The sequence below is a fragment of the Rhinolophus sinicus genome, chromosome 3, assembly GCF_057876585.1.
Source record: "Rhinolophus sinicus isolate RSI-liver-muscle chromosome 3, RSI-T2T, whole genome shotgun sequence".
In the NCBI taxonomy this organism is placed as follows: Eukaryota; Metazoa; Chordata; class Mammalia; order Chiroptera; family Rhinolophidae; genus Rhinolophus; species Rhinolophus sinicus.
The window spans coordinates 28,609,729-28,634,151 of NC_142503.1; the positions used below are offsets into that span (position 1 = coordinate 28,609,729).

At 46.9% G+C, this 24,423-nt stretch overlaps 2 protein-coding genes across 2 annotated transcripts; one reads left to right on the forward strand and one right to left on the reverse strand.

The window, feature by feature from the left end:
- Nucleotides 1-322: 322 nt before the first annotated feature.
- On the reverse strand, nt 323-1,055 carry LOC141570787 (annexin-2 receptor-like). The gene is made up of 2 exons (XM_074329215.2): nt 1,050-1,055; nt 323-830 (listed from the first exon to the last, which is right to left on the reverse strand). Exons 1-2 carry the CDS (start codon nt 1,053-1,055, stop codon nt 333-335), a joined length of 504 nt encoding a protein of 167 aa, XP_074185316.2. The 3' UTR covers nt 323-332.
- Nucleotides 1,056-1,971: 916 nt separating this feature from the next.
- On the forward strand, nt 1,972-2,532 carry LOC141570786 (annexin-2 receptor-like). Its single transcript, XM_074329214.2, has one exon. It carries the CDS (start codon nt 1,972-1,974, stop codon nt 2,530-2,532), a length of 561 nt encoding a protein of 186 aa, XP_074185315.2.
- Nucleotides 2,533-24,423: the final 21,891 nt, after the last annotated feature.

Below are 24,423 nucleotides of genomic sequence, written 5' to 3' on the forward strand. Positions count from 1 at the left end.
GTCCCCAGCACTTCAAAGGACTGGGATCCAGCAAGTGCCGCCAAGAAGCAGCTAGCCTGCTGCCAGAGAGCAACGTCCGGCTGGCAAAAGTAGCCATGGACAAGCGTCAGGCGAGGCAAAATCAGGATATATTTTGGTTTCCTGGGCTCGTGGACGAACGAGGAAACCCCAAGTCATAAGCCTCTAGAGCTGCAAGGAGAAACTTGAGGAATGAGCATCAAAAATCGTCCAGGGACACCCAACGGACATCTTAACGCATTTTCATTCCGTAAGGGAGGATCTATTTCCGGTGGAAAGTTCCCCAAAGGCTCCCGCTGCCATCTCAGGGCTCTTTAGCTCCAAGGACTGTCCGACAGCAGCCGCATGAAGGTGTAGACAGCGCGACGAATCCACTGCAGGCAGCCTGAGAAAACCCTGCGCAGGCTCCACCAAGCGGCCACTGGGTGTCGGCGGCGCTGTGACGCGGGCGCGCGGTCACAAGTCTCGGTGTCCTGCGAGCTGACTGCGGCGTCGGGCGGCTGGGCCTCGGGAAGCTGCTGGAACGTGGTTCCGTCTTCGCTCTCCGTCTCCCCTGCGGGTGTTCCTGGCGTCATCTCTGTCGCCGGCGGCCAGAGGCCGGCACTGGGCAAGGCCGGGCTCGCTTCCAAGGTGCTCTGGGCTCCGGTTAAGAGTCTGTACCGCTGATAGACCGACGGCAGCCGCCAAGGAGGACTGGAAAGCAGTCTCCCATCGTAATAACCGCGGCGACATGACGACTCGCCCAGTACCGGGTAGAGGGAGAGCGGCCACTGCCCAGAATCCTCGGAGCTTCTGCACTGGTAGCGACATCGCTGAAGATAAAACGGAGAAATTAGAGGCACAGAGACCGCCAGGATACCGTGGGGTCTCCGAGAAGTCAATGTGAAGCCACTGTCCCCTAGGGCTCCACGTTGCTAGCGACTTCGCTGAAGAGAATCCGCAGAAATTAGCGGCTCAGAGACCCGGAGGAAACCACGGCTCTTTGAGAAATCAACCTGCAGGCACTGCCCTCTCGGGCTCTGCGCTGCTACCGACATCGCTGATGAGTCCAGAGCAATTAGTGGCGGCGTCCCGGGTTTTCCTGGGTGTCTTCTGCGCAGCTAGCTCACTCTTCACTTTGTAGGGTTAGTTCTCTGTCCAGTTTGTTTACGGCTTAATTCTTTTTAGGTTTGTTTTCCTCCTGCTACGTTTGCCCATCAGAATGGCGGTTGGGCGATGTATGCTCTCAGGCAGTTTTTGTATTTCACTCCGTCTACTGATTTGCTTGAATATGTGACAGGTAGCACCGTTTTGAAGTCGTTCGTTTTGAATTAGTCGGTGTGCGATGTCGGGCTTGCGTGGGTTTTGAATTAATCGGTCTGATCTCGGGGTTGCCTCCGTTTTGAATTATATCGGTTTTTCGTTTTGAATTATATCGGGGTTTCGTTTTGAATTAGTCGGTTTCATCTCGGGTTTGCTTTTGTTTTGAATTATCTCGGGCTTTTGTTTTGAATTATCTCGGGCTTCCGTTTTGAATTAGTCGGTTTCATCTCGGGTTTGCTTTTGTTTTGAATTATCTCGGGCTTCCGTTTTGAATTAGTCGGTCTCATCTCGGGCTTGTTTTTGTTTTGAATTATATCGCGCTTTCGTTTTGAATTATATCGATGGGGCTTGCGGTTTGAATTATATCGATGGGGCTTGCGGTTTGAATTATATCGATGGGGCTTGCGGTTTGAATTATATCGATCGGGCTTGCGGTTTGAATTATATCGATCGGGCTTGCGTTTTGAATTATATCGGGTTTGAATTATCTCGGGTTTTCCTCCGTGTTTTGAATTAGTCGGCGTGCAACCTCTGGCTTGCATCCGCCCACGAACTGGGAGAGCATAAATACCCGGGCTGTTGGTACTGCTGCGGACTTTGCATCTTGCACAGGCGCAAACGCCTGTGTCCTCCTGGTCTGAGGTCTCCGCGATGGAGCAGCATTTCTTCGACGTTATGAAGAAGGCGTGGGATTCCACTAACGTGGAGCCAGGGCCGCTGCCTCTCAGTATCCGAAGCTCCGAAGATTCTGGGCAGTGGCCGCTCCCCATCTACCGCGTACTGGGCGAGTCGTCGTGTCACCGCGGTTATTACGATGGGAGACTGCTTTCCAGTCCTCCTTGGCGGCTGTCGTCGGTCTTTCAGCGGTACAGACTCTTAACCGGAGCCCAGAGCACCTTGGAAGCGAGCCCGGCCCTGCCCAGTCCCGGCCTCTGGCCGCCGGCGACACAGATGACGCCAGGAACACCCGCAGGGGAGACCGAGAGCGCAGATGGAACCACGTTCCAGCAGCTTCCCGAGGCCCAGCCGCCCGACGCCGCAGTCAGCTCGCAGGACACCGAGACTTGTGACCGCGCGCCCGCGTCACAGCGCCGCCGACACCCAGTGGCCGCTTGGTGGAGCCTGCGCAGGGTTTTCTCAGGCTGCCTGCAGTGGATTCGTCGCGCTGTCTACACCTTCATGCGGCTGCTGTCGGACAGTCCTTGGAGCTAAAGAGCCCTGAGATGGCAGCGGGAGCCTTTGGGGAACTTTCCACGGGAAATAGATCCTCCCTTACTGAATAAAACTGTGTTAAGATGTCCGTTGGGTGTCCCTGGTCGATTTTTGATGCTCATTCCTCAAGTTTCTTCTTGCAGCTCTAGAGGCTTATGACTTGGGGTTTCCTCGTTCGCCCACGAGCCCAGGAAACAAAAATATATCCGTGATTTTGCCTTGCCTGACGCTTGTCCATGGCTACTTTTGCCAGCCGGACGTTGCTCTCAGGCAGCAGGCTAGCTGCTTCTTGGCTGCACTTGCTGGATCCCAGTCCTTTGAAGTGCTGGGGACCGCGTTTTGTGGGTGTGTCTCTGACTGGTGCAAACCGCGGGGCGGTTTCTCCGCTTTTCAGCCAGCGTTTTGGGACACGACCAAATCTTTGGTTGAACGCGAGTTTTCTTGGTCGCGCTTGGGGTGGGTGGTTTCTCACAGTCCTGGTGTCTGTGGCTCCGCGTGTATCGTTTTCCAGGGCAACAGCTCTCGTTGCACTGAAACCGCCGATTTCTCATCACTTTCGTTAGCAGTGGGGGTCAAGTCCCAGCTCTCAGTGGCAGCACCCCTCCGTTCTCCTGTACTGACTGGGTCCTTGTCCCGCTGGTGTCCCCGGACGCTGGTGCTCGCAGTCCCAGCACCATGGCTGGCACTAAGCCCCTGTTCCCGTTGTTATTCTGCCTGTTGCGCGGAGCAGGTGCTTATAGGGGCTACAGAACTACGTCTGCATTCAGTCCCCGGCGTTTTCTCTATGGCGACACCGTTCATTCCTCCAAACAGGCTGCTTCTCAGCCGTCCAGTTAGGGCTGGAGAAGGGCCAGGTTCTGGGACCAGCTCAGTGTCAGCGTGTTGTCAGCAGGGTTTGGATGAAGAGCACCAACCCGCGCTCTCTCTCCCCCGCCCCTTCTCTAGTACAATAGGCTGGGCGGCGCTCCGTGGCTTGGGCGGTCGTATTTATGGCCAGATGTCTCCTTTCTTTCATCAATCAGGATGTTTTTCTGATTTCGAAGGCAAATGCAGAAAGTTACTATTGAAAAGACTCCGTCTATTTTAGTATTTCCAAACCTGATGAAAACAATGTGAAGCACAAGAATATTTTGATAAGACAGAATCTTTGTTTCTAGCAAGATTACAGTAAAGGTAAAGGAAACACATCTATAATCTTTTGTAAAGCGCAGACCAATCATCTAAATTTTTTTAAATTTTAACAGAAAATTAAACTCTAGTTTCATATATCTACATTCTTGCGCTCATTAAAAAAAAAAAAAAAAAAAAAAAAAACCCTCTATATGGCCGGCTGGTGGCTCAGGAGGTTGGAGCTCTGTGCTCCTAACTCCGAAGGCTGTCGGTGGGATTCACACATGGGCCAGTGGGCTCTCAACCACTAGGTTGCCGGTTCAACCCCTCGAGTCCCGCAAGGGATGGTGGGCTGCTCCCACTGCAACCAGCAAAGGGCAACTGAACCTGGAGCTGAGCTGCGCCCTCCACAACTAAGACTGAAAGGACAACAACTTGACTTGGAAAAAAAAAAGTCCTGGAGGTACACACTGTTCCCCAATAAAGTCCTGTTCCCCTTCCCCAATAAAATCTTTAAAAAAAGAAGAAGAAGAAGAAGAAGAAGAAGAAGAAGAAGAAGAAGAAGAAGAAGAAGAAGAAGAAGAAGAAGAAGAAGAAGAAGAAGAAGAAACCTCTTTAAATACAACTATTCAATTATGGCTATCTTTGACTCCACAACATAAATCTCCCCACCCCAGGACTCTTTCATGGTTATCCATTTAGTTTCTGTCTTTTTCTGTCTCTGGAGTAGCCGTTTTATTTTAGGGCAAAATTACTCTTTTTTTTCTTAAACTAAAACATACACTGTACATCTTGAACTCTTCACATAAAATCACATCACATTGACCCTCCCCCCATATGTCCTACATAAGTTGCTTCCCCTCGCTCTTGTTTCCGGTGATTTATGTTTAGAGTTTGATTATAAGCGTTACCTATTAGTAACCTTTACTTTCCAGTGAAAACTAGGAAGCAGGCAACTGTGACCTGTCATATATTAGCATCCTCTATTAGATTGGCACACTTATGATACAAATTGTTAGCACATTTACAGTACAAATTATAAAACTGTATCATTTTCAGACATATGCTTTTCATAGTATAATTGCTTTTAATGTGGAAAGAGACATGTTTGCCAATAAACCTAAATACCTTTGTCCTGTGTAAAAAATTAAGAAGACAAAGCAGATCAACTTAAACTTATGTTTAGCATAATACTGTAGTACGCTAGTGTCATGCAGGGTGTCATGCGGGTTGTCAGCTTCCGCTCCCCACATAATAATGCAGGACATGGTGAGGCCAAAAAGGAACACGTACGGAGCCATAGATTGGGAGTCACCACTACAGTCTCACTGGCGCTGGCGGCTGGTTTGGAGACACAGGAAGAGTAGCCACACAATCCGCAACCCCCCTTCCGCTTCTCTGCCATCCAAACTCACATGCTAACTGCAATCTGCTCTTGCTAGCTCAGCCCCCATCTTCTTGCTAGCCCCCATTTGCTGCTAGCGTAGCCACGGCAGTTATATTAGTGGCCAATGGCTCACTGGTTACAGCTGATGGCCAACTAGCCACAGCTGATGGCCATCCAATCACAGTTGATGGCCATTTACCTCCCAAGTGAGCACCTTTCCCCATGAGGCCGAGAGCCTGGAAACCGCACTCCTAGCTCTGTCCTCACAACTAGCTTCTTTGGAAATGACCTAGACAGTCAATGAATATCCATCCTTTAATTGAACTTAGTGTAAACTTTTCTATATTTAAATTACTTGTGCTAGACATTAAACACATTTCTATTTCTTAAGATAGAAATTTCTGACAAATTCTGTAAGGTAGGGATAGCATGCGCTTATTAAATGAGTAAACCCAGGTAGAAAAAAAATGTATGTTGAGGTTATATTTGATGTTGACAACTGTGAAAACATACCTGTTTTCATTAAACTGAAAATCTTAAACTAGTTTTTATTTATTGAAGATTATTCCAGATCGTGTGAACTTCAGAGACTAAGTTAGTCGGGTTAGTTTCTATGTTTCTGAAGTTTAGGACATACTTTAGTTATATAGGGGCTTCTTTTTCTTTAAGTCAATAAACACACCTCTTTTAAAACACCACATTTGTAGATAGATATACATACAGAGATATCATCATAGCTTTCATTTAAACATTTTAGCTACAGCCAGGGACAGTAATACAAAAGTCAGAGAATACCTGGAGCCAAACTGTGGTTTAGGCAGATGCAATACGCTAAGGTTACCTGCTCTGATGGCTAAAACTTTCCACAAAAGTTTTTTTGTTTGTTTGTGCACCATAAGGATTCTTTTAGAGCAGCTATTTTTGGAATATTTTGTCTTTTAGAAGCTTCCTCACAGCAATCGAAGAACGCCTTCTATTGTCTCCCAACGGTTCTGGAGTCTCTGTTTTTAAGAGCACCCCTAAGGTGGATGGACTATCTTCTGTAAGGTAAAGGTTCCCCAAAGTAACACTAGAATTCAAATTACCCTAAAGTTCACCCATTCTCCCAAAAGGCACAAGATCGTCCTTGCAGTCTTAGCCCAGGTGGAACCCATCTTTTCTGGATGGATTCCCACATGGGCCAGTGAGTTGTGCGCGCCACAACTAGATTGAAAACAACGACTTGACATGGAGCTAATGGGTCCTGGAAAAACAAACTGTTCCCCACTATTCCACAACAGAAAAAAGAATTAAAAATATTCAACTTTATTTGTTTTTAAAAAAGAACACGTTCTTTTGTCTCCCAAATGTTCTGAATCCTCTTTTTAAGGGCACCCCTAAGGTGGACCATCTTCTGTAAGTTAAAGGTTCCGCAAAATGAACACTACAATTGTGAATTACCCTGAAGCTCACCCAGTCTCCCAAAAGGCACAAGATCCTCGCTGCAATTTTGATCCGGGTGGAACCCGTCTGTGCCTTAGATTTCCCAAGGCATTCTTTTAGAAGACTTTATTGGGGAAGGGGAACAGGAGTTTATGGGGAACAGTGTGTATTTTAAGGATTTTTTTCCAAGTCAAGTTCTGTCCTTTCAGTCTTAGTTGTGGAGGGCGCAGCTCAGCTCCAGGTCCAGTTGCCAGTTGCTAGTTGCAGGGGGTACAGCCCACCATCCCTTGGGGGAGTTGAACCGGCAACCTTGTGGTTGAGAGGACGCGCTCCAACCAACTGAGCCATTAGGGAGCTCAGCGGCATCTCAGCTCAAGGTGCTGTGTTCAATTTTAGTGGCAGGGGGCGCTGCCCACCATCCCTTGCGGGAGTCGAAGAATCCAACTGCCAACCTTGTGGTTAAGAGCCCACAGGCCCATGTGGGAATCAAACTGGCATCTTTCCGAGTTAGGAGCATGGAGCTCTAACCGCCTGAGCCACAGGCCCAGCCCCTCCCAAGGCATTTAAACTCTGTCGGACCCTGTTTTTCAACAGCTCTTCCAACACACATACAATCACACGTTGCCCTCGGTTTCAGTAGAAGAGGGTGACCTATCAATGAAGCGTCCACAGTGACGGCTCCATAAAATCAGGGAGCTCAGCACACAGGGAGTGGAGCTCGGAGCAGAGCTTTCCCGTGGAACTCCGCGTCCTTGGCGGAAAGCAGTGAGTGCAGTGGGCTCAGTGGTACCAGCACCAGTTGCTCACCAGCCTCGGGCTTCATCAGGGGTCTTCTTCCCAGCCTGCTACTGGACCCATAACAGTTTAAAGAAAATTCAGTTTAAAGGTATATTTCGTTGATCGAGAAACACGCTGTTCTCAGAGGGAGACTTCAAACTGAAAACTCCTAAGCAGCTCAGACGGCATGCGGGGTAGCTTATATAGAGAAAATGAGGAAGCGGTTTGACCTTTACAGTAATTGGTTGCTGCAACGGGGACTTCCAGAAGGCAAGGGATTGGTTAAAAGTGACTATTCATACCATTTTAGGAAGATGGCTTAAGTTTCCTTTATGGTTTTCGAAGTCATTTACAAGAAATTAGTTCAGTTTCGCTTTTCTTGTGAACTAAGCTAGATTTAGTTTTGCTTCCGTGGGAAAAGCAGATCTGGTCAGCGAGGGGGATTTCCACGCCCCGCCTCCAGTTTACTTGACTTTAGTTTAACGCCTGCAACTCTCGGTGTTAGGGACACTGCTCACTTCTCAGTGTCCCTGGATCTCGGCGGCAGCACCCTTGTGGGCACCAAAACAAATGTTTGCCTTTGGCCACAACAGCAGTTTGCTCGGTGCCCACCCTCGCTGGGTCCGGTCACCGTTAGGTGTGCCGTGTCCTCTGCCTTTTCTCTGTCACGGCGGCGACGGAGGGCTCGCAGCCGCCGTGTTCTCACACGTAGTTGCCGATAGAGCCGAGCTCGCCGTTGCTCGGTGCAGCACCAGTAGTGGCGCCGGGCCAGGTGGTCTCTAGGTCGCAGCCCGGCTGCCTCCCCGAACCCGGCAGCGTGCGGCTGGCACCAAGGCTGCTGGGGTGCAGCCGGTTTCGATTTGGCTCGTTCTGCCTATAGCCGTGGCTTTCGATTTCACTCACCGACAAATCCCGGTACCCCGCCCGGGGAAAGCCATTTTTGCGCAGCAAACACCTGTTTAGCGGTGAGAGTGATTTCCTAGTCCTAGCAGTCCCGCTTTTGGGGTAGCAACAGGCACTGGTGTCCAGGTGACACCGAAAATCGTAGTCCTGCACCCTCAGTGGTCTTTGCTGTTTCTTTTTGTAGAGGTGGTTTCTCTGAATGGTTGGTTCGCTTTTTCAAGGGCAAGGCAGGCAGTTGAGGCTCATATGCCATCCTGAGCTGAGGAATGGGTTAGGGTCTTGGGGCTTCAATGGCGAGCTGGATAATTCACAGGACAATAAGAATAAGAGCTGTTTGGTCATTACATGTTGCCCTGCCAAAAAGGTAGGTGACTCAGATGAAAAGTTATCTCTGGTGATACCTCTCTTTTTTAGCCAGGCCTTTTATGGAATTTGTTCTTCATAGTTAAGGGAGAGGTAACAGATTTTGATGAATCTGCTGGGTCTTGATTGCTTTCAGCTTAAAATGGTCCGCATGCCAAAGTGGTACATTTGGGGGAGGCTAAATCTGAACTCCTTCACCACCATGAGAAAAGACAAATGCGATCCAATTAGTTGCTTAACAAAAGTACAGCTCTAAAGCTCTGTGCTATTTTCAAACAGTAAACAGATAAAATGACCTAGTTGTTGAAAATAAAGGAGTGGCCAAAATGTAGCCCAAGTTAGTTAATTCTAATGTTGCGACCTGCACAACACAAGCAGTGGGGAAAGCGAGGGAGGCGGCAAGGGCTAAATTCTATTATAGAAATAAAGAGACCAGAGACACTGAATGCAGAGAAACCACAGAGGACCAAGGGACTCACAGCCTCAAGAGACTGGAGCCCCGAATCGGGTCGTTGTGGGTATTTATTGCTTTTTTACAATAGGCATCACATGATTCTGGGCAGGGTCTGTAAAACTCTTACACCACTAATACAATTAGCATATTTCCAATACCCAATCATATTGTCCCAAAGCAACCTGTGCATGCTGTCCCCATGTGACCAAGGTGCAGTGTGTACAACCCCTGGGGGAGCAGGTCTCTCAAGGCAATTATCCCATGAGCTAAGCGGGGAGCGAGATGGTTTCGCTCAATTAATGTTCCTTAGTACGATAGGGTGCCAGACATTTGAAGCATGCGTCAGCAGCTTCCAGAAAACATTGGAGGAGGGGCATCCCTCCTAGTTTCAGAGGCTAACTCATGGGGTCCCTGGGGTCCCGTCTGGCTTAAGTCGTCCCTCAATTGAAGAAACTTACTCGTCTTTGACTGCAGACCCACATACTGGGACCAAGAGAGGAAACCTATAAAACCCATAAGAGGGACAACCCCACAACCCTCTATCCCTAAGGAAAGGATGGTAGGGACAAACGGTTAGGATGCTGTGTGACAACATTCTAAGATGAATTCTAAGACGACATTTCTCAATGTCATACCTTTGGAATAGGTATATATCATAAAATCAGTGGATTCTTACCATTATGACATAGTTTTAAAACCAGTCTTTTTGCCCTTAGTGGTATATAGACACATGACACATCTTCACCATGATTGGCTCCTTAGATTGAAGAGACTCTGATTCCAGGCAACTGTTGAGGAGAAGCTGTTCAGTGTAGCTGTACTGGTGCATTTGGCTTAGCTTCTCTCAAGATTACATGGGATAAATCTAGAAGAAACAATTACGTTATTTGAAAAGGGGAAAAGGTATGTCTGGACATCGTAACCATGAGGCAATTAGTTCAAAGAAAGAAAACGTGTTTAAATTCGTGGAACGAATATAAAAGAATGACAGAATAAAGGATCTGCCCTGCATAGTTTAATGCTACGATTACTCAACATTTAGACTGCAACAGTTCCATCAGAAAGGCAACTGTCTCACCCTTCCCAGACAGACTGAACGTCTGGGGCTGGGGTGCTGAATCTGCATTGTAGCAAACTGCAAATACTGTCTTAAGCAAGCAAAGGGAAGGGGAACTCAGGTAACCGTAATTGAAATGCCAGTGCTCCAACTTCTTTCCCCAAGAGCAGAGAGAAAAATAATGCAAGGATGACAAAAGGTGTGGAATTATAGCTGAGAAGGCTAAACAGAGAATAATACAGTGGGAGGGGAAGTAGCAAGAGAATTTGGGATTTCGATGGGGCAGAAAATGAGGGAAATTAAACTTAGGAACTTGTGTTTTCCTCTCCTGTGATAAGTCTTCCTGTAGGGCTTTCTGAAAGACACAGGGTGTGAAAGCTGCTCCCACAGGCTCTCCTGATTCCTGTCCAGGTTAAGGTTTCTGTCATAAATTTCGCCATGTTAATCTATCTTTGGCCAGTCCAAGTCACAGGGTCGGGTTGCCCAGCTGGACAACTCAAGAAGGGTAAAGGAAAAGATTGTTTTCTTCCTCTAACTCATTAAGGGTTTCAAAAATATGATAGAGGTGTGTGCTTCATTGTTTGTGAAAAACAATGACTACCTGTGGAAGCAGAATTATGGAGATTCTAAATTTCTAAGCCAATGTAATGTCTCACAACTTGATCATTTCCACTGTTAAACAAAATTCAACCAAGTAAATTTGGAGAGCTAATTGGCTTTCTTAAACAACTTGTGAACTGGGCAGTACCCCATCTAGCAACTAGAATGGCTCTCCAAGGGATGGTACCAAATGAAAGATTTTTATAGGAAAAGAGTGTGGCAGGGGAGTTACTGGCAAAAGAATATTTTTAGACCTAGGCCAGGACATCTTCTTTTCTCGGAGGAGGGGATGATGAGAGTTTTGAGAGTTTTATCATGCAGGTGCCTCTTTTTTTCCTGTGGGGGATAGAGAGGGCCCACAGGACAGATGACCTTATTGGTGTTTTCTGGGTCAGAAAATTCCAGACTGGTTGATTAAGATTACATTTCTGGAGAACTCCAATTCTCCAGAGCAGTGAATTCAGGTGTTAAGTCTAGGCTTGATACTGTCTAACAAACTCACAAACAAGTGTCTGGAGGCTTTGCTACAAATAAATGATAAAGATTTATTTAAGGGTATCAGAGCTTGCAAACTGGGAACACAGTGAGGCAAAATCCCAGAAGTGTTCCAAAGAAGAAAGAAAAGTTGAGTTTTTATAGTAAAAAGTACATTCTTGGGAATTATCAGCTCCGCATTGTTAGGCCTAGGGTTGGCCCTAGATAATTTTCAGTCAGATATCAGGCAGTCAGGATGTGACAGATGCCAGGTGCTCCAGAAGATGGGCACCAGGAGCTCTGGTCATACACCGTGGTCTGGATAATGGAAGTCAGGTGGATATCAGGTGGTGTGGAGATGTGAGTCTTTCAGGGGGCAATGAGAAGGTTATCTGGAGTGTTGCTACATATCCAGATGTATATCCTGGTATTGACACAGGACTGGAAAGTTCAAAAATTTCAGTTCCCAGACTAGTTAGAACAAGAATAGTCTTTCCTCATGCCCCAACCTTCATAATGTTAATCATTTTGCAGCTTGGTTAGAGTGACTCCATTTTATATAGTCCCTATCTCCACTCTTCCTCACTTCCATGGCTTTCGTGGGCTGCACAGGCACAGGCAGTTCCCCCACCACCACCACCACCCTTCCTCGTGTCTTCCCAATGGGGCTGGTTCAGACTAAAGCATTTGGCTCCTCTTTTCAGGGTCCTGGAACCGTGCTTTGCACGCAGCTGGGATCCCTTAGCTCTTTTGGTAGTAGCGCTGAGTCCTCTTGTTTTGTTTTTGTTTAGTCACTTGTTTCCTAAGTCCGAAATAGCCCCCACGGGGCGTTTTGGCGGGCACGGAGTCCCAGTTGTTCTTGTTAGCACTTTCGCTTGTGGCGCAGAGCCCGCGGCATTGCTGTCAAGAAAAATGTTTACACAAGTGTGGCAACACCGTGGCGTCAACACCGTTCTCTCCTCCACTCCGGCGACTTCACGGAGCCGGCTGTTTCCGGGTTTCTCATCGGGACGTTAGCCAGCACTTCGTATTCAGCGGCTTCCGTGTTGGGACTTTGCTCCTAGGACCAAAGAGAAGGCTTCTTGTTGGGGAGTCCACGGGTTCTTTGTTAAGTCGCTTTCTGGTTCCTAGCACTGTTTGTTTCCTCGTCCGGTCTTTTCAGCGTAGAACCCCGCTTTTGCACGCAGCTGGCGATCCCACAGCTCTTTAATTAGTAGCTCTGAATCCTCCTGGTTTCTTTGGTTCTGTGTTCCGTACACACAAAAGCCCGAAGTTGCACCGAACGGGCACTCGCAAAGTGACAGCAGCGGTCATTCCTCCGGGTCCTAACGCCACTGCTTTGTCCCAGCATTGCAGCCAGCACCGAGTCCCGGTGCCAGTCGCTAGCACTTTCCTTGCACAGAGCGGGACGTGTCGCCGTGAAGAACATTCGCATCATTGTGCCGCGACTTGGTTTTCTCGCGAGACACGGTTCACCCCGGCAACAGGACTGCTTCCCGGAGAAGGCTGTTTCTCGGTTTCTCATCGGCACTTTCGCGAGCAGCGTCTAGTGGGCGGTTTCAAGGTTACGACGTTGCTCCTTCTACCACCAGAGAGCAGCTGTTTGGGGCAGGGTGTTTAGGTTCGCTGTTAGGCCACTTTCTGTTTCCGAGATCCGTTCGGTTCTCGGACCGGTCTTTCCGGGGTGTTAGGGAACAGCGATATGCACCCAGTTGCCGAAACCTTAGCACTTTTTGTGGTAGCTCTGAATCCTCCTGTTTCCTTTGTCTCGTTTCGGTTTGGTTTTTTGATCCACGCCCGAAATCGCACCGATTGGGCGTTTTCTAGGTGGGAGCTGGGAACTGGGCAGTATCCCATCTAGCAACTCAGTCCTCCGGGGTCTCACAGCGCCGCCTTCCACGCGCGGTCTCAGCCCCAGCCCTCGCTGGGAGCCTCAGTTCCTGTCGTTAGCACTTCCGGTTGTCGAGCGGAGCCGGCGCTCCTGCTCCCACGGGACGTTTGCATCCAGCGCGCAGGCATTTTCTCGGTAGAAGCACCGTTCACTCCTCCATTCCCGCTGTTTCCCGAACAGGCTGTTTCTCGGTTTCTCATCAGCACTTTCGCCAGCAGCGTAACTATGAAGCGCTTCTGGGTTAGGAGGTGGCTCCTAGCGCCAAAGAGGTTTTGTTTTGGCAGGGTAATTAGGTTCGCTGTTCTGTCGCTTGCTGTTTCCTAGTACCATTCTGTTCCCCATCGGTCTTTTCAGGGTATAAAACGGTGATACGCATGCAGCTGGCGATCCGTTAGCTCCTGTGGTAGTAGCTTGAATACCCTGTTTTCTTTGGTTTCGTTTTTGTTTGTTTTTTTTTGTGTGTGTTTTGTTTTTTTTACCTAAGCCCGAAAATGCACCGATGGGGCTTTTTCCTGACGGCAGCAGTGCTCAATCCTCCGCGTCCTAACAGCTCTGCCCTCCACGCGCGGCCTCAGTCCCAGCACCGCCGGTTGCTGGGAGCCTCAGTTCCTGTCGTTAGCGCTTTCTGCTGTTGCGCGGAGCCGGCGGTGCTGCTGTTTCCATCAGCGTGCCAGCGTTTTTCCGCGTGGCAAACCACGCGATGCTCAGCACTGATGTTTCCCAGAGCCAGCCGTTTCTCGGTGTCTTATCCGTCCTTTCTCCAGTAGCGTCTATTCGCCGTTTCTCGGTTGAGATGTTGCTCCTACCGCGGAAAAGAGCATTTCTTTTGGGCAGCGGATTTAGGTTCGTGTTATGCCGCTTTCTGTTTCCTACGTAGTACCGTGCGGTTCCCGGACGGGTCTTTTCAGGGTCGTAGAACAGCGATATGCAGGCAGCTCCTGAGACCTTAGCGCTTTTGGAGGTAGAATCCTCCCTCCTGTTTACTTTTGTTTCGTTTTCGTTTTGTTTGTTCGTTTTTGACCTAAGCCCGAAGTTGCACCGATTGGGCGTTTTCTATGTGGCAGCACTGGTCATTCCTCCTAACACCGCTGCTTTCCCAGGCGGGTCTCAGTCCCAGCACTGCAGCTGGCAGGGAGCCACGATTCCTGTTCTTGGCGCTGCGGCTTGTTACGCGGAGCCAGCGCTCTGGCTGCCACAAAACAGCGTTAGCATCCAGTGTGCCGGCATCTTGCTTGGTGGCAACGCTGTTCACTACTCCAAACACGTTGTTTCTCCGTGCGGCTGTTTCTCTGTGTCTCATCAGCACTTTCTCCAGCGATGCCTATTCAGCGGTTTCTCGGTTGAGATGTTACTCCTAGCTCCACAGAGAACATTTCCTTTTGGGAGGGTATTTAGGTTCCCTGTTATGTTTTCTTTCTGTTTCCTTATACGGTTTGCTTCTGGGGCCGGTCTTTTCAAGGTCATTGACCTATGCTTGGCAGGCAGCTGGGTTTTTCGTTTGTTTGTTTTTTTTAACCCACTGCTGAAATTGCACCGCATGGGTGTTTTTTAGGTTGAAGCACTGGCCATTCTTCCAGGTCCTAAAACTGCCGATCTCACAGTCCTAGCACCTCTGCGGGCACCGCGACCCGGTTTTGGTTGTTAGGGCTTTTGCTGGTTGAGCAGAGTAGGCGCTCTTGCTGCCACAAAACAACGTTTGCATCCCGCGTGCTTTCAGAGAACAACGTTTCACCAGTGTTCCAGCGTTTTTCTCGGTTTCAACACCGTTCACGCCTTCAAATTCACTTTTCCCAGAGCCAGCCATTTTTCTATTTCTCATCAGAACCTACGCAAACAGCGCTTATCCGCAGTTTCTGGGTTGGGACTTTGCTCCTTGGACTAAAGAGAACGTTTATCGTTGGCGACTCTGTACGTTCTCTGTTATGCCGCATTCTCTGTCGTAACACTGTTCGGTTCCCAGCAGGTACTCAGGGTCGCACAACCGCCCTCAGATTCCAGAGCAATTTTGCATTAACGCTGAGTCCTCGTGGGTTTTTTCCTTACTTTTGTCTTATCTTATCTTATCATATCTTATCTATCTATCTATCTATCTATCTATCATAATCGAAGCCCGAAATTCCACCGAATGGAAGTTTCCTCGGTGGCGGCAATGGTCATTCCTCCGGTCCAGCATCGTGGCCTTCCCGGGACGTTCTCACAGACCCAGCACCGCAGCTGGCACACAGCCCCAATTACCGTCGTTAGTACTGTTGCTTGTTCCTCTCAACTAGTGCTCCCTGTTGTCACAGAACAACATTTATATGCAGTGTGTTGGCGTTTTTCTCGGTGGCAACATCACTCAGTCCTCCAAACCCGGTGATTCTCAGAGTAGGGCTGTTTCTCTGGCGCTACAACGCTCTTTTCTCCTTGGGGACCCTGCTTGGACCCTGCAAGGTGAGATGCTCAGTGCCAGCGTTTGTTCAACCTAGCTGGATAAGAACATAAATCAGCTTTTCGTTGGCCGCTTGATGGACAGTAGACAGGAGCAGGGCTTTAAGTCACGGGATGCTTGTTTCGTTGGCCCAACCTCTCATGTCTTTCACCCATCCGGAAGTTTTTTGGTCTCTGCAGGGATGCTGTCTCCACATTCGAGAGCTCTACCTGGTGCCTGGCTACCTTACCCAGCCACGTGTTTTTCAGTCAGACCCTCGCTTTCCAGTTCTCACTTTTGTTAGCAGCACGTGCCCGGGGTTATTGCTACAGTGGTCTCGGCACTGAATCTGCACTTTCTGGTTCCTAGCGCCGCTATCCTCTATCTCCCAGACACCGTCTGACGTCGCAGTTCAGGGATTTGCAGCTAACTGCCAGAACCGTTTGCCATTTCAACATCAGTGTTAGATGTTTTCATTTCTTTAGTTTAATCTTTTGTTATCTTTTTTCGTATTTATTTCATTTAAAAATTTTAATGTTTTAACTTAAAGTTTTAATATTTAGTCATTTTTAATTTTATATTTTAACTTAAAATTATTATGCTTTAAGTTTATCTTTTAATTTCATTGTGTTCTGTTTAATTAAATTTTGTTTTATAATTTCAATCTTATTTTGATTTCATGTTTTTAGTTTCAAATTTTATTTTAGTTTCCTATTTAACATTCTTTTATTGCTTTTATTTATGTATTTTAATTAACAGTTATTAATTTCATGTTTTTATTTTAACAACTCTATTCCGTTCTTTCTGGGTGTTAAAGCTGGCGGTTTTCTTGGTGGCACTACCTGGCAAACGCTGAAACGGATATTTGCCTTTGCCACACCACCGCTGTTTGCGCTGTGCCCGCCCTCGCTGGGTCAGGCACGGTCACGGACTCCGTGTTGGCGTTTTGTGTATCACGGCCGCGATAAGTGCACCAGGTCAGTGTTTTCTTTGTCGCAGTTTCCATTACACTAAGCTGGCGGTTTCTGGGTCGTGCGAGCCCTCCGTCGCCGCCGTGACAGAGAAAAGACAGGGGACACGGCACACCTAACGGTGACCGGACCCAGGGAGGGTGGGCACCGAGCAAACTGCTGTTGTGGCCAAAGGCAAACATTTGTTTGGGTGCCCACAAGGGGGCTGCCGCCGAGAATCCAGGGACACTGAGAAGTGAGCAGTGTCCCTAACACCGAGAGTTGCAGGCGTTAAACTAAAGTCAAGTAAACTGGAGGCGGGGCGTGGAAATCCCCCTCGCTGACCAGATCTGCTTTTCCCACGGAAGCAAAACTAAATCTAGCTTAGTTCACAAGAAAAGCGAAACTGAGCTAATTTCTTGTAAATGACTTCGAAAACCATAAAGGAAACTTAAGCCATCTTCCTAAAATGGTATGAATAGTCACTTTTAACCAATCCCTTGCCTTCTGGAAGTCCCCGTTGCAGCAACCAATTACTGTAAAGGTCAAACCGCTTCCTCATGTTCTCTATATAAGCTACCCCGCATGCCGTCTGAGCTGCTTAGGAGTTTTCAGTTTGAAGTCTCCCTCTGAGAACAGCTTGTTTCTCGCTCAACGAAATAACCCTGTTCAGTGAGGCTCTCCGAATTTTCTTTACCCTGTTATGGGGGCCAGTAGCAGGCTGGGAAGAAGACCCCTGATGAAGCCCGAGGCTGGTGAGCAACTGGTGCTGGTACCACTGAGCCCACTGCACTCACTGCTTTCCGCCAAGGACGCGGAGTTCCACGGGAAAGCTCTGCTCCGAGCTCCACTCCCTTTGTGCTGAGCTCCCTGATTTTATGGAGCCGTCACTGTGGACGCTTCATTGATAAGTCACCCTCTTCTACTGAAAACGAGGGCAACGTGTGATTGTATGTGTGTTGGAACAACTGTTGAAAAACAGGGTCCGTCAGAGTTTAAATGCCTTCGGAAATCTAAGGCAAAGAGGAGTTCCACCCGGACCAAAACTGCAGCGAGGATCTTGTGCCATTTGGGAGACTGGGTGAGCTTCAGGGTAATTCAGAACTGTAGTGTTCATTTTGGGGAACCTTTAACTTACAGAAGATGGTCCACCTCAGGGGTGCCCTTGAAAAGAACCTTTGGGAGACAATAGAAGGCGTTCTTTTTTAAAAGAAATAAAGTTGAATATTTTAAATTTTTTTTCTATTGGTGAATAGTGGGGAACAGTCTGTTTTTCCAGGACCCATTAGCTCCATGTCAAGTCATTGTTTTCAATCTAGCTATGCAGAGCGCAGCTCACTGGTCCATGTGGGAATCAATCCAGGAAAGATGGGTTCCACCCGGGCTAAGACTGCAGGGACGATCTTGTGCCTTTGGGGAGAATGGGTGAACTTTAGGGTAATTGGAATTCTAGTGTTACTTTGGGGAACCTTTACCTTATGGAAGATAGTCCAACTTACTGGTGCTCTTAAAAACAGAGAATCCAGAACCTTTGGGAGACAATAGAAGGCATTCTTTGATTGCTGTGAGGAAGCTTCTAAAAGACAAAATACTCCAAAAATAGCTTCTCTAAAAGAATCCTTATGGTGCACAAACAAAGAAAAACTCTTTTGTGGAAAATTTTAGTCATCAGAGCAGTAACCTTAGCGTATTGCATCTGCCTGAACCACAGTTTGGCTCCAGGTATTCTTTGAGTTTCGTATTACTGTCCCTGGCTGTAGCTAAAATGTTTAAATGAAAGGTATGATGATATCTCTGTATGTATATCTATCTACAAATGTGATGTTTTAAAAGAGTTGTATTTATTGACTTAAAGAAAAAGAAGCCCCTATATAACTAACGTATGTCCTAAACTTCAGAAACACAGAAACTAACCTGACTTAGTCTCTTAAGTTCACATGATCTGGTATACTCTTCAATAAGTGTGTGTGTGGAGGGCAGGAGATTTCTGAGCTGATGAGAGCCCAGAGCTTCCTCTGCCACCTGCTGCTGACCCCTGGGTGTGTCTCCACAGTTGTAATTGCCCTGCCTTAGTCAGGTCAGAAAAGGTGGGGGCTGGGGGTGGAGGAGTCTCTTCTCTTCCAGCCCAGCAAAAATCACACTTTTCCCAGCCTCTTCCCTTGGTCAGAGCCGGTCATCCCAGATCCTGAGCACTGCAGCGCCTCTGTGATCTGACACTACTCCTCAGTTCAGGGGCCAGCTTGAGTCTCTGGAAGGGGGTGGGGAGGGGGGTAGGATTGCTGTGGGGGGGAGGGGCCCAGGTATGGTGTTTACATCCTTTGTCAGACCTAGGGCCCAGCTGGAGGTCTCAGCTGAGGTTACTGCCTCAAATGCTGAATATGCTGCTCTCTCAGCAGGAGAAATCAGCTGTGGAATGCAGGGAAAGAGCCCACGTCCTGGCTCTTATGATCTCTGTTCTGTCCTGGGATCCCTTGCTTTTCTATAGCCCACGGCTGCATCTCCACTCCGCTCCCTTCCCTCTTCCCCTGCTCGCCCAGTTTGCCCACCTTCAAGTAATCCTCTTATGAGTCTCTTAGCTGTTCTGTGTGATAAACAGTGTCCTTTGATGGTTTACAGATGTTCAATTTGTGGTAAGTTCCAGAGGAGAACTTAAGAAGACCACCTCGCTGCCGCCATTCCTATCAGGGCTGACTAAAACTACATATTTCAGACTAAGTAATCACTAGTAAGTACCTACAAATAAGTAAAATACTTTTGTAAAAGTAACTTTGTAGAAGTACATTAGTAAGAGTACATAAAAGTGCAAGAGTACTCTTATGTAGTAAAAGTAAGTATGAAAAAGTAAGTAAGAGTACATTAGTAAAGAATTAATACATAATTAGGGGTAAGTACTAAAAAGTAAGTAAAAGTACGTTTGCAAAAGTAGTTTTGTAGAAGCACTTCTATAAAAGTACATTAATAAAAGGGAGAGTAGGTAAAAGTGCAAAGTGATGTAAGTAAGTAAAGATAAATAAAAGTCTGTTAGTGAAAGTATGAAAAAAGTGAAAAAGTACATTAGTAAATTTAAGTAAAATTTCGTAAGTAAAAGTATGTGCCAAAATACATGTGTAAAGGTACATTAGTAAAATGCTTAAATAAAAGTAACTAAGGTAAGTAAAAGTGAGTTAAGTAAAAGTACGACTTGGTTTTGGATTATAAAGGGGTACAAAAGTCCAAGGCTGGAAGACTACTACTGCATCCTTCTCTGTCTCTGGGCTTAGACACATTGATTGACCACATAGGGGCCTAAAGGATTGGAGCTTCATCTGCCTCCCTGCAAAGCTTTGACTGTCTGCATGCAGGAGATGGGAACTGTGTTGCCTCCCACTCCTCACATCGCAGAAGCCTGGGCCTGGACAACCTCCAGGGCCTTAGCCCAGGCTCAGGCAAATGCCCCATTTCTGCTGGGGAAAAAACTACTGTGTGTGCCGGGAGAGGAGGAGGACTCTGAGACTTGCTCTGTACTAAGCGGTTGGGAAAGCTGCCTGGGACAGCCTGGCTGGGAGCTGACACTTGGGGTCCCCTGTGGACCAAGGTCAGCCCCAGGAGAGGTCATTGCCATAGACCAGTGGGTGCATGGGACCCAGAAGAGCCAGACTACCCCAGTGCCCAAGTTGGAAGGGATCCCAGAACCTGGCCCTTCTCCAGCCCTAACTGGACGGCTGAGAAGCAGCCTGTTTGGAGGAGTGAACGGTGTCGCCATAGAGAAAACGCCCGGGACTGAATACAAACGTAGTTCTGTGGCCCCTATAGCACCTGCTCCGCGCAACAGGCAGAAGTGCTAACACTGGGAACGGGCTTAGTGCCAGCCATGGTGCTGGGACTCTGAGACCCGTCCAGGGAAACCAGTGGTACAAGGACCCAGTCAGTACAGGAGAACGGAGGGGTGCTGCCACTGAGAGCTGGGACTTGACCCCCACTGGTAACGAAAGTGATGAGAAATCGGCGGTTTCAGTGCAACGAGAGCTATTGCCCTGGAAAATGATACACGTGGAGCCATAGACACCAGGACTGTGAGAAACCACCCACCCCAAGCGCGACCAAGAAAACTCGTGTTCAACCAAAGATTTGGTCGTGTTCCAAAATGTCGCGTCCAGTGCAACACGGGCAGTGAGGGTGCGAGAAGGGGCAGCTTGGGTTAAGTTTTTAAGAAAGAAACAAACAGAGACTTAATGTAGTTAAATCTCTCCGAAGGCCAGGGGTCTCACAGTCTCGGAGGACTGGAGCCCAGAATAAGGCTGACTGGAGGTTTTTATTGATAGCTATACCAATACAAGACAGTAACATTGTTTCTTACACGGTCTGTGAGACTCATACATCATAGCAGAAAAATGTTTATTCCAATCACCCTTTGTCTGTAAACAGCCGAAGCACAAGGTCCCATGATGTCTTACTTAAGGTATGTACCCTCTCAGGGTCAAGTCTCTCATATTGTAACAGTCCCGTTGAGATAAGTGGAGAGAACTGATCTTTGTTGTCCTCACGACTTCTCTCACAAACAGGTGCCAGGGAAAAGGCAGAGCCGGCAACAGCTTTTCCCAGGCAGGGGGAAGGGGAGGCAAGGCCCCTTCCCATATTCTTCTAAGGCAGCTCATTGGGGGTCCCCACTCGGTTCCGCCTGGCTTAGGTTGTATCTCCCGTGAGATATCTTACCCGTCTTTGACTGCAAACCATCTTTTGGGGACCAGACAGAGAGACATAAGGTGTAAACACAAGAATGGAACAGAGTCCCAGAAAGGCACACTCTCACAGACTCTTCTTTCCTTAAGGAAAGACACGGGGGGACAGTTGGCTAGGCTGTTGTGTGACTTCATCTCCCCATTTTTTGTTTTTGAAGTATGAGAGACACAGACCATGTAGTTTCTTCATTTATGGCCCGTCAGAGGGCTATTTGTCCACATCTGAGGACTAAACAAAATGAACAAAGAATAATAAGCAGAATAGCAATAGCACCCACAAACCCTCCACCCAAAGTCTTTATCCATTTAACGGGGTTTAAAGTGGAAAGTCCTTCTGCAGCCACAGAAAGTGTCTCTTCTCCAGGGAGCAGCTGAAGCTTGGCGCTGGACATCTGATCCACTTCTTGTTGTAATTGTATAATGTCCACAGTCAGATTGGGCATGTGTCCCAGGAGATAGCCTCGCACTTTAGACCAAGGGGTACAAGTTTGATTATAAGCAAATGGGGTTACACAGTAAGTGGATACATTCTAATCACATTTTAAGGTAATCATAGTGTGAAGATTTTTTACTTGATCACCAAGAAATACAACAGTGGTTTCTAAATCTGTTAATCTAACATTAGTTTTTTTAATCTATTTTGACTTGTTGATTTCAAGATTTACTAGCATTTTCATGCCATTTTTGTACAAATTCTGTAGTTTGAACAGAAACAGCAGCAACAGTGGTTATAGTAATTATAATATAATACTATAATAGCAGAAATCAACAATCCTATAAATCTTTTCGTTCTATGTAAAATCTTATGAAGCAATCGAAGAACAATATGAACAGTGGGAAAGCCCTCCCACACTCGAGGGGCTTGGAGGGGTATCTATAGATGTCTTTTCTTCTGTGGTCTGTCGCTCATGGCATAGTTTGACACACCGATCAGGAATCCACAAAAGTTCTTCTTTAGGACCTGGAAAAATACAAGCAAAGCCTCTTTCCCATGTTAGTAAAGTTTCTAGATGTCATTGATTAATCTGAATGTCTTTCCACCAGATGGGCACATTTTTCAAAGCCTTAGGGCTATGGAGATTGTTAAAATGTTTATTTTGTAGCTATGCGCCCAAGGTGTGGCTCTGTATTATTGCTAGCACCAGAATTCAAAAAATTTAAAGTAAACATGGCTTTGGCCAGTTGTACTTGTCTCCCCTTCTGTTTGTGAAGTTGTTTTTGAAGGGTACAATTAGCACGTTCTACAATAGCTTATCCTTCGGGATTATAAGGAATCCCTGTGGTATGATTAATTTTTTACTGTTTATAAAATTTTGTGAACTTATTACTAGTGTAAACTGGGCCATTATCTGTTTTAATGGCTTGAGGGAGGCCCATAATGGAGAAGCAGATAAGTAAATGTCTGCAAGAGTGGCCAGTAATTTCACCACTTTGAGCGGTGGCCGAGATAAAACCAGAGGAGGAATCGACAGTGACATGAACAAAAGATAAACGTCCAAAAGAAGGGACATGAGTTACATCCATTTGCCAGATAGCATTAGGAACTAGTCCTCGGGGGGTTAACCCCTTCAGGGCACTCTTGAGAAGCACTGAGAATTTGGCAGGTCGGGCAAGTTTGAATTATATGTCTGGCCTGTTTATAAGTAATAGGAAAACGAGCCCGAAGGCCAGCAGCATTTGTATGGGTTAAAGAATGAAACTGGGTTGCCTCAGTAACTAGAACATTTGTAATTAATGAATCAGCAACAGCATTGCCACACATCAGTGGTCTCGGTAGGGCGGTGTGGGCGCATGAGTAATGAAAAATGGATTTTGTCGGTTTCTAACAACCTGTTGGAGCTGATTAAAAAGAAACTGGAGAGACGGGTTTGAGTTATTAGACAGTAACACCATCTCAATATTTTTTTACTGTGTGAACTACATAAGCCGATTCAGAGACAATACTTAAACGTTTAGTATAACCTTGTAAGGCAGTTAGCACAGCAACTAACTCTGCTCTCTGTGCAGAGGTACAATTAGTTTGAATGACTTGTTGATTTATTTCACTCACAAAATTGCTGCTCTGCCATTACTCGATCCATCAGTAAAAACTGTTACAGCTTTTGAAATTGGAGCTGGACTTAATCTCTTAGGGAGAATCCAACTGGTCTTTAGAAGGAATTGAAACAATTTATTTTTTGGATAGTGATTATCAATAATTCCAAAATATCCACAAATAGCAACTTGTCAGATTTTAGAATGGGTATTTAAGTGTGTGATTTGCTGTTTTTTAAATGGAACTACTATCTTATTAGCTTCGATTCCGTTTAAATGAAGAACTCTAGTGCGAGCTCATAAAACAAGCTCTGAAATTAATTCCAAATAAGTTGGGAGTGATTTGACAAAATTATTAGGCAGAAACAGCCACTCTACCAAGTCATTTTGTTGAATTATCACCGCTGTAGGTGAGTGGGGAGTAGGGAAAATTAAAATTTGTAAAGGCTGAGATGGATCTATGTGCTGAATCTGAGCTTCTTGAATTTTCTTTTCAACTAATCCTAGCTCTTTGTTGGCCTGAGGAGTTAGGGTACGGGGACTATCTAGTTGAGAAGGACCCCACAAAAGGCCAAATAAATTACTGAGCACATAAGTGGGGATTCCCAGAGTGGGACGAAGCCAATTAATATCTCCTAACAATTTTTGTAAATCATTTAAAGTAGAGATTTGATCTCTCCTAATCTTTTTGTTTTTGTCTGAATCTTTTTTTGTCGGACTCAGGGTCTCAATTCCTTAAGTCTCTATCTCATTTTTTCTTTTTCTGTTCTATCCTTTCTATTAACATACTGAAATCTCTCACAACTATAAAAGTTGCTGGGTCTTATCTCCAAAAAAACCTACTGTTTCTCTGAGTCTGTCTGGAGCGCTTCCAAAACTAAGTGAATTAGCTGGAATGTTTCCCAGATTGAACTGGGGAAAGACAATCTGTTGGAATGCACTTCCTGGAGACTTTGTCCTACTTCTTCCCACTTATCTATCTCAAGTGTCCGAAGGTTTGGAAACTAGGAACAATGAGTCTCAATTATTTTAAGGAGTTCCTCTAAACTTTTTTCTGCGGTTTTGTGCTTTCCCTTCTTAAGAAGCTGCTGAAGCAGGCAGATATAAGGTCTGTACCAGCTGTCTGCGGACAGGAAAGAAGAGAAAAGGACTTTCACTGGATCCCCACTCTGATGCTCCTGGGCCATGTCTCTCTCCAGACATTAGAAAAGGTCTTGGCTAAGGCCTGGTCCTGTAACCCCCGACCTAGGCTGGGAGACCCCAGATCGCCATTATGCCGTATGACGTGTTATGGAACCCCAGTATTTGGCTGCAAACCATCTTTTGGGGACCAGACAGAGA

Bases quoted from the DNA above. Each gene is read 5' to 3' on its own strand.
- LOC141570786 (XM_074329214.2), top strand. From the start codon at position 1,972: ATGGAGCAGCATTTCTTCGACGTTATGAAGAAGGCGTGGGATTCCACT.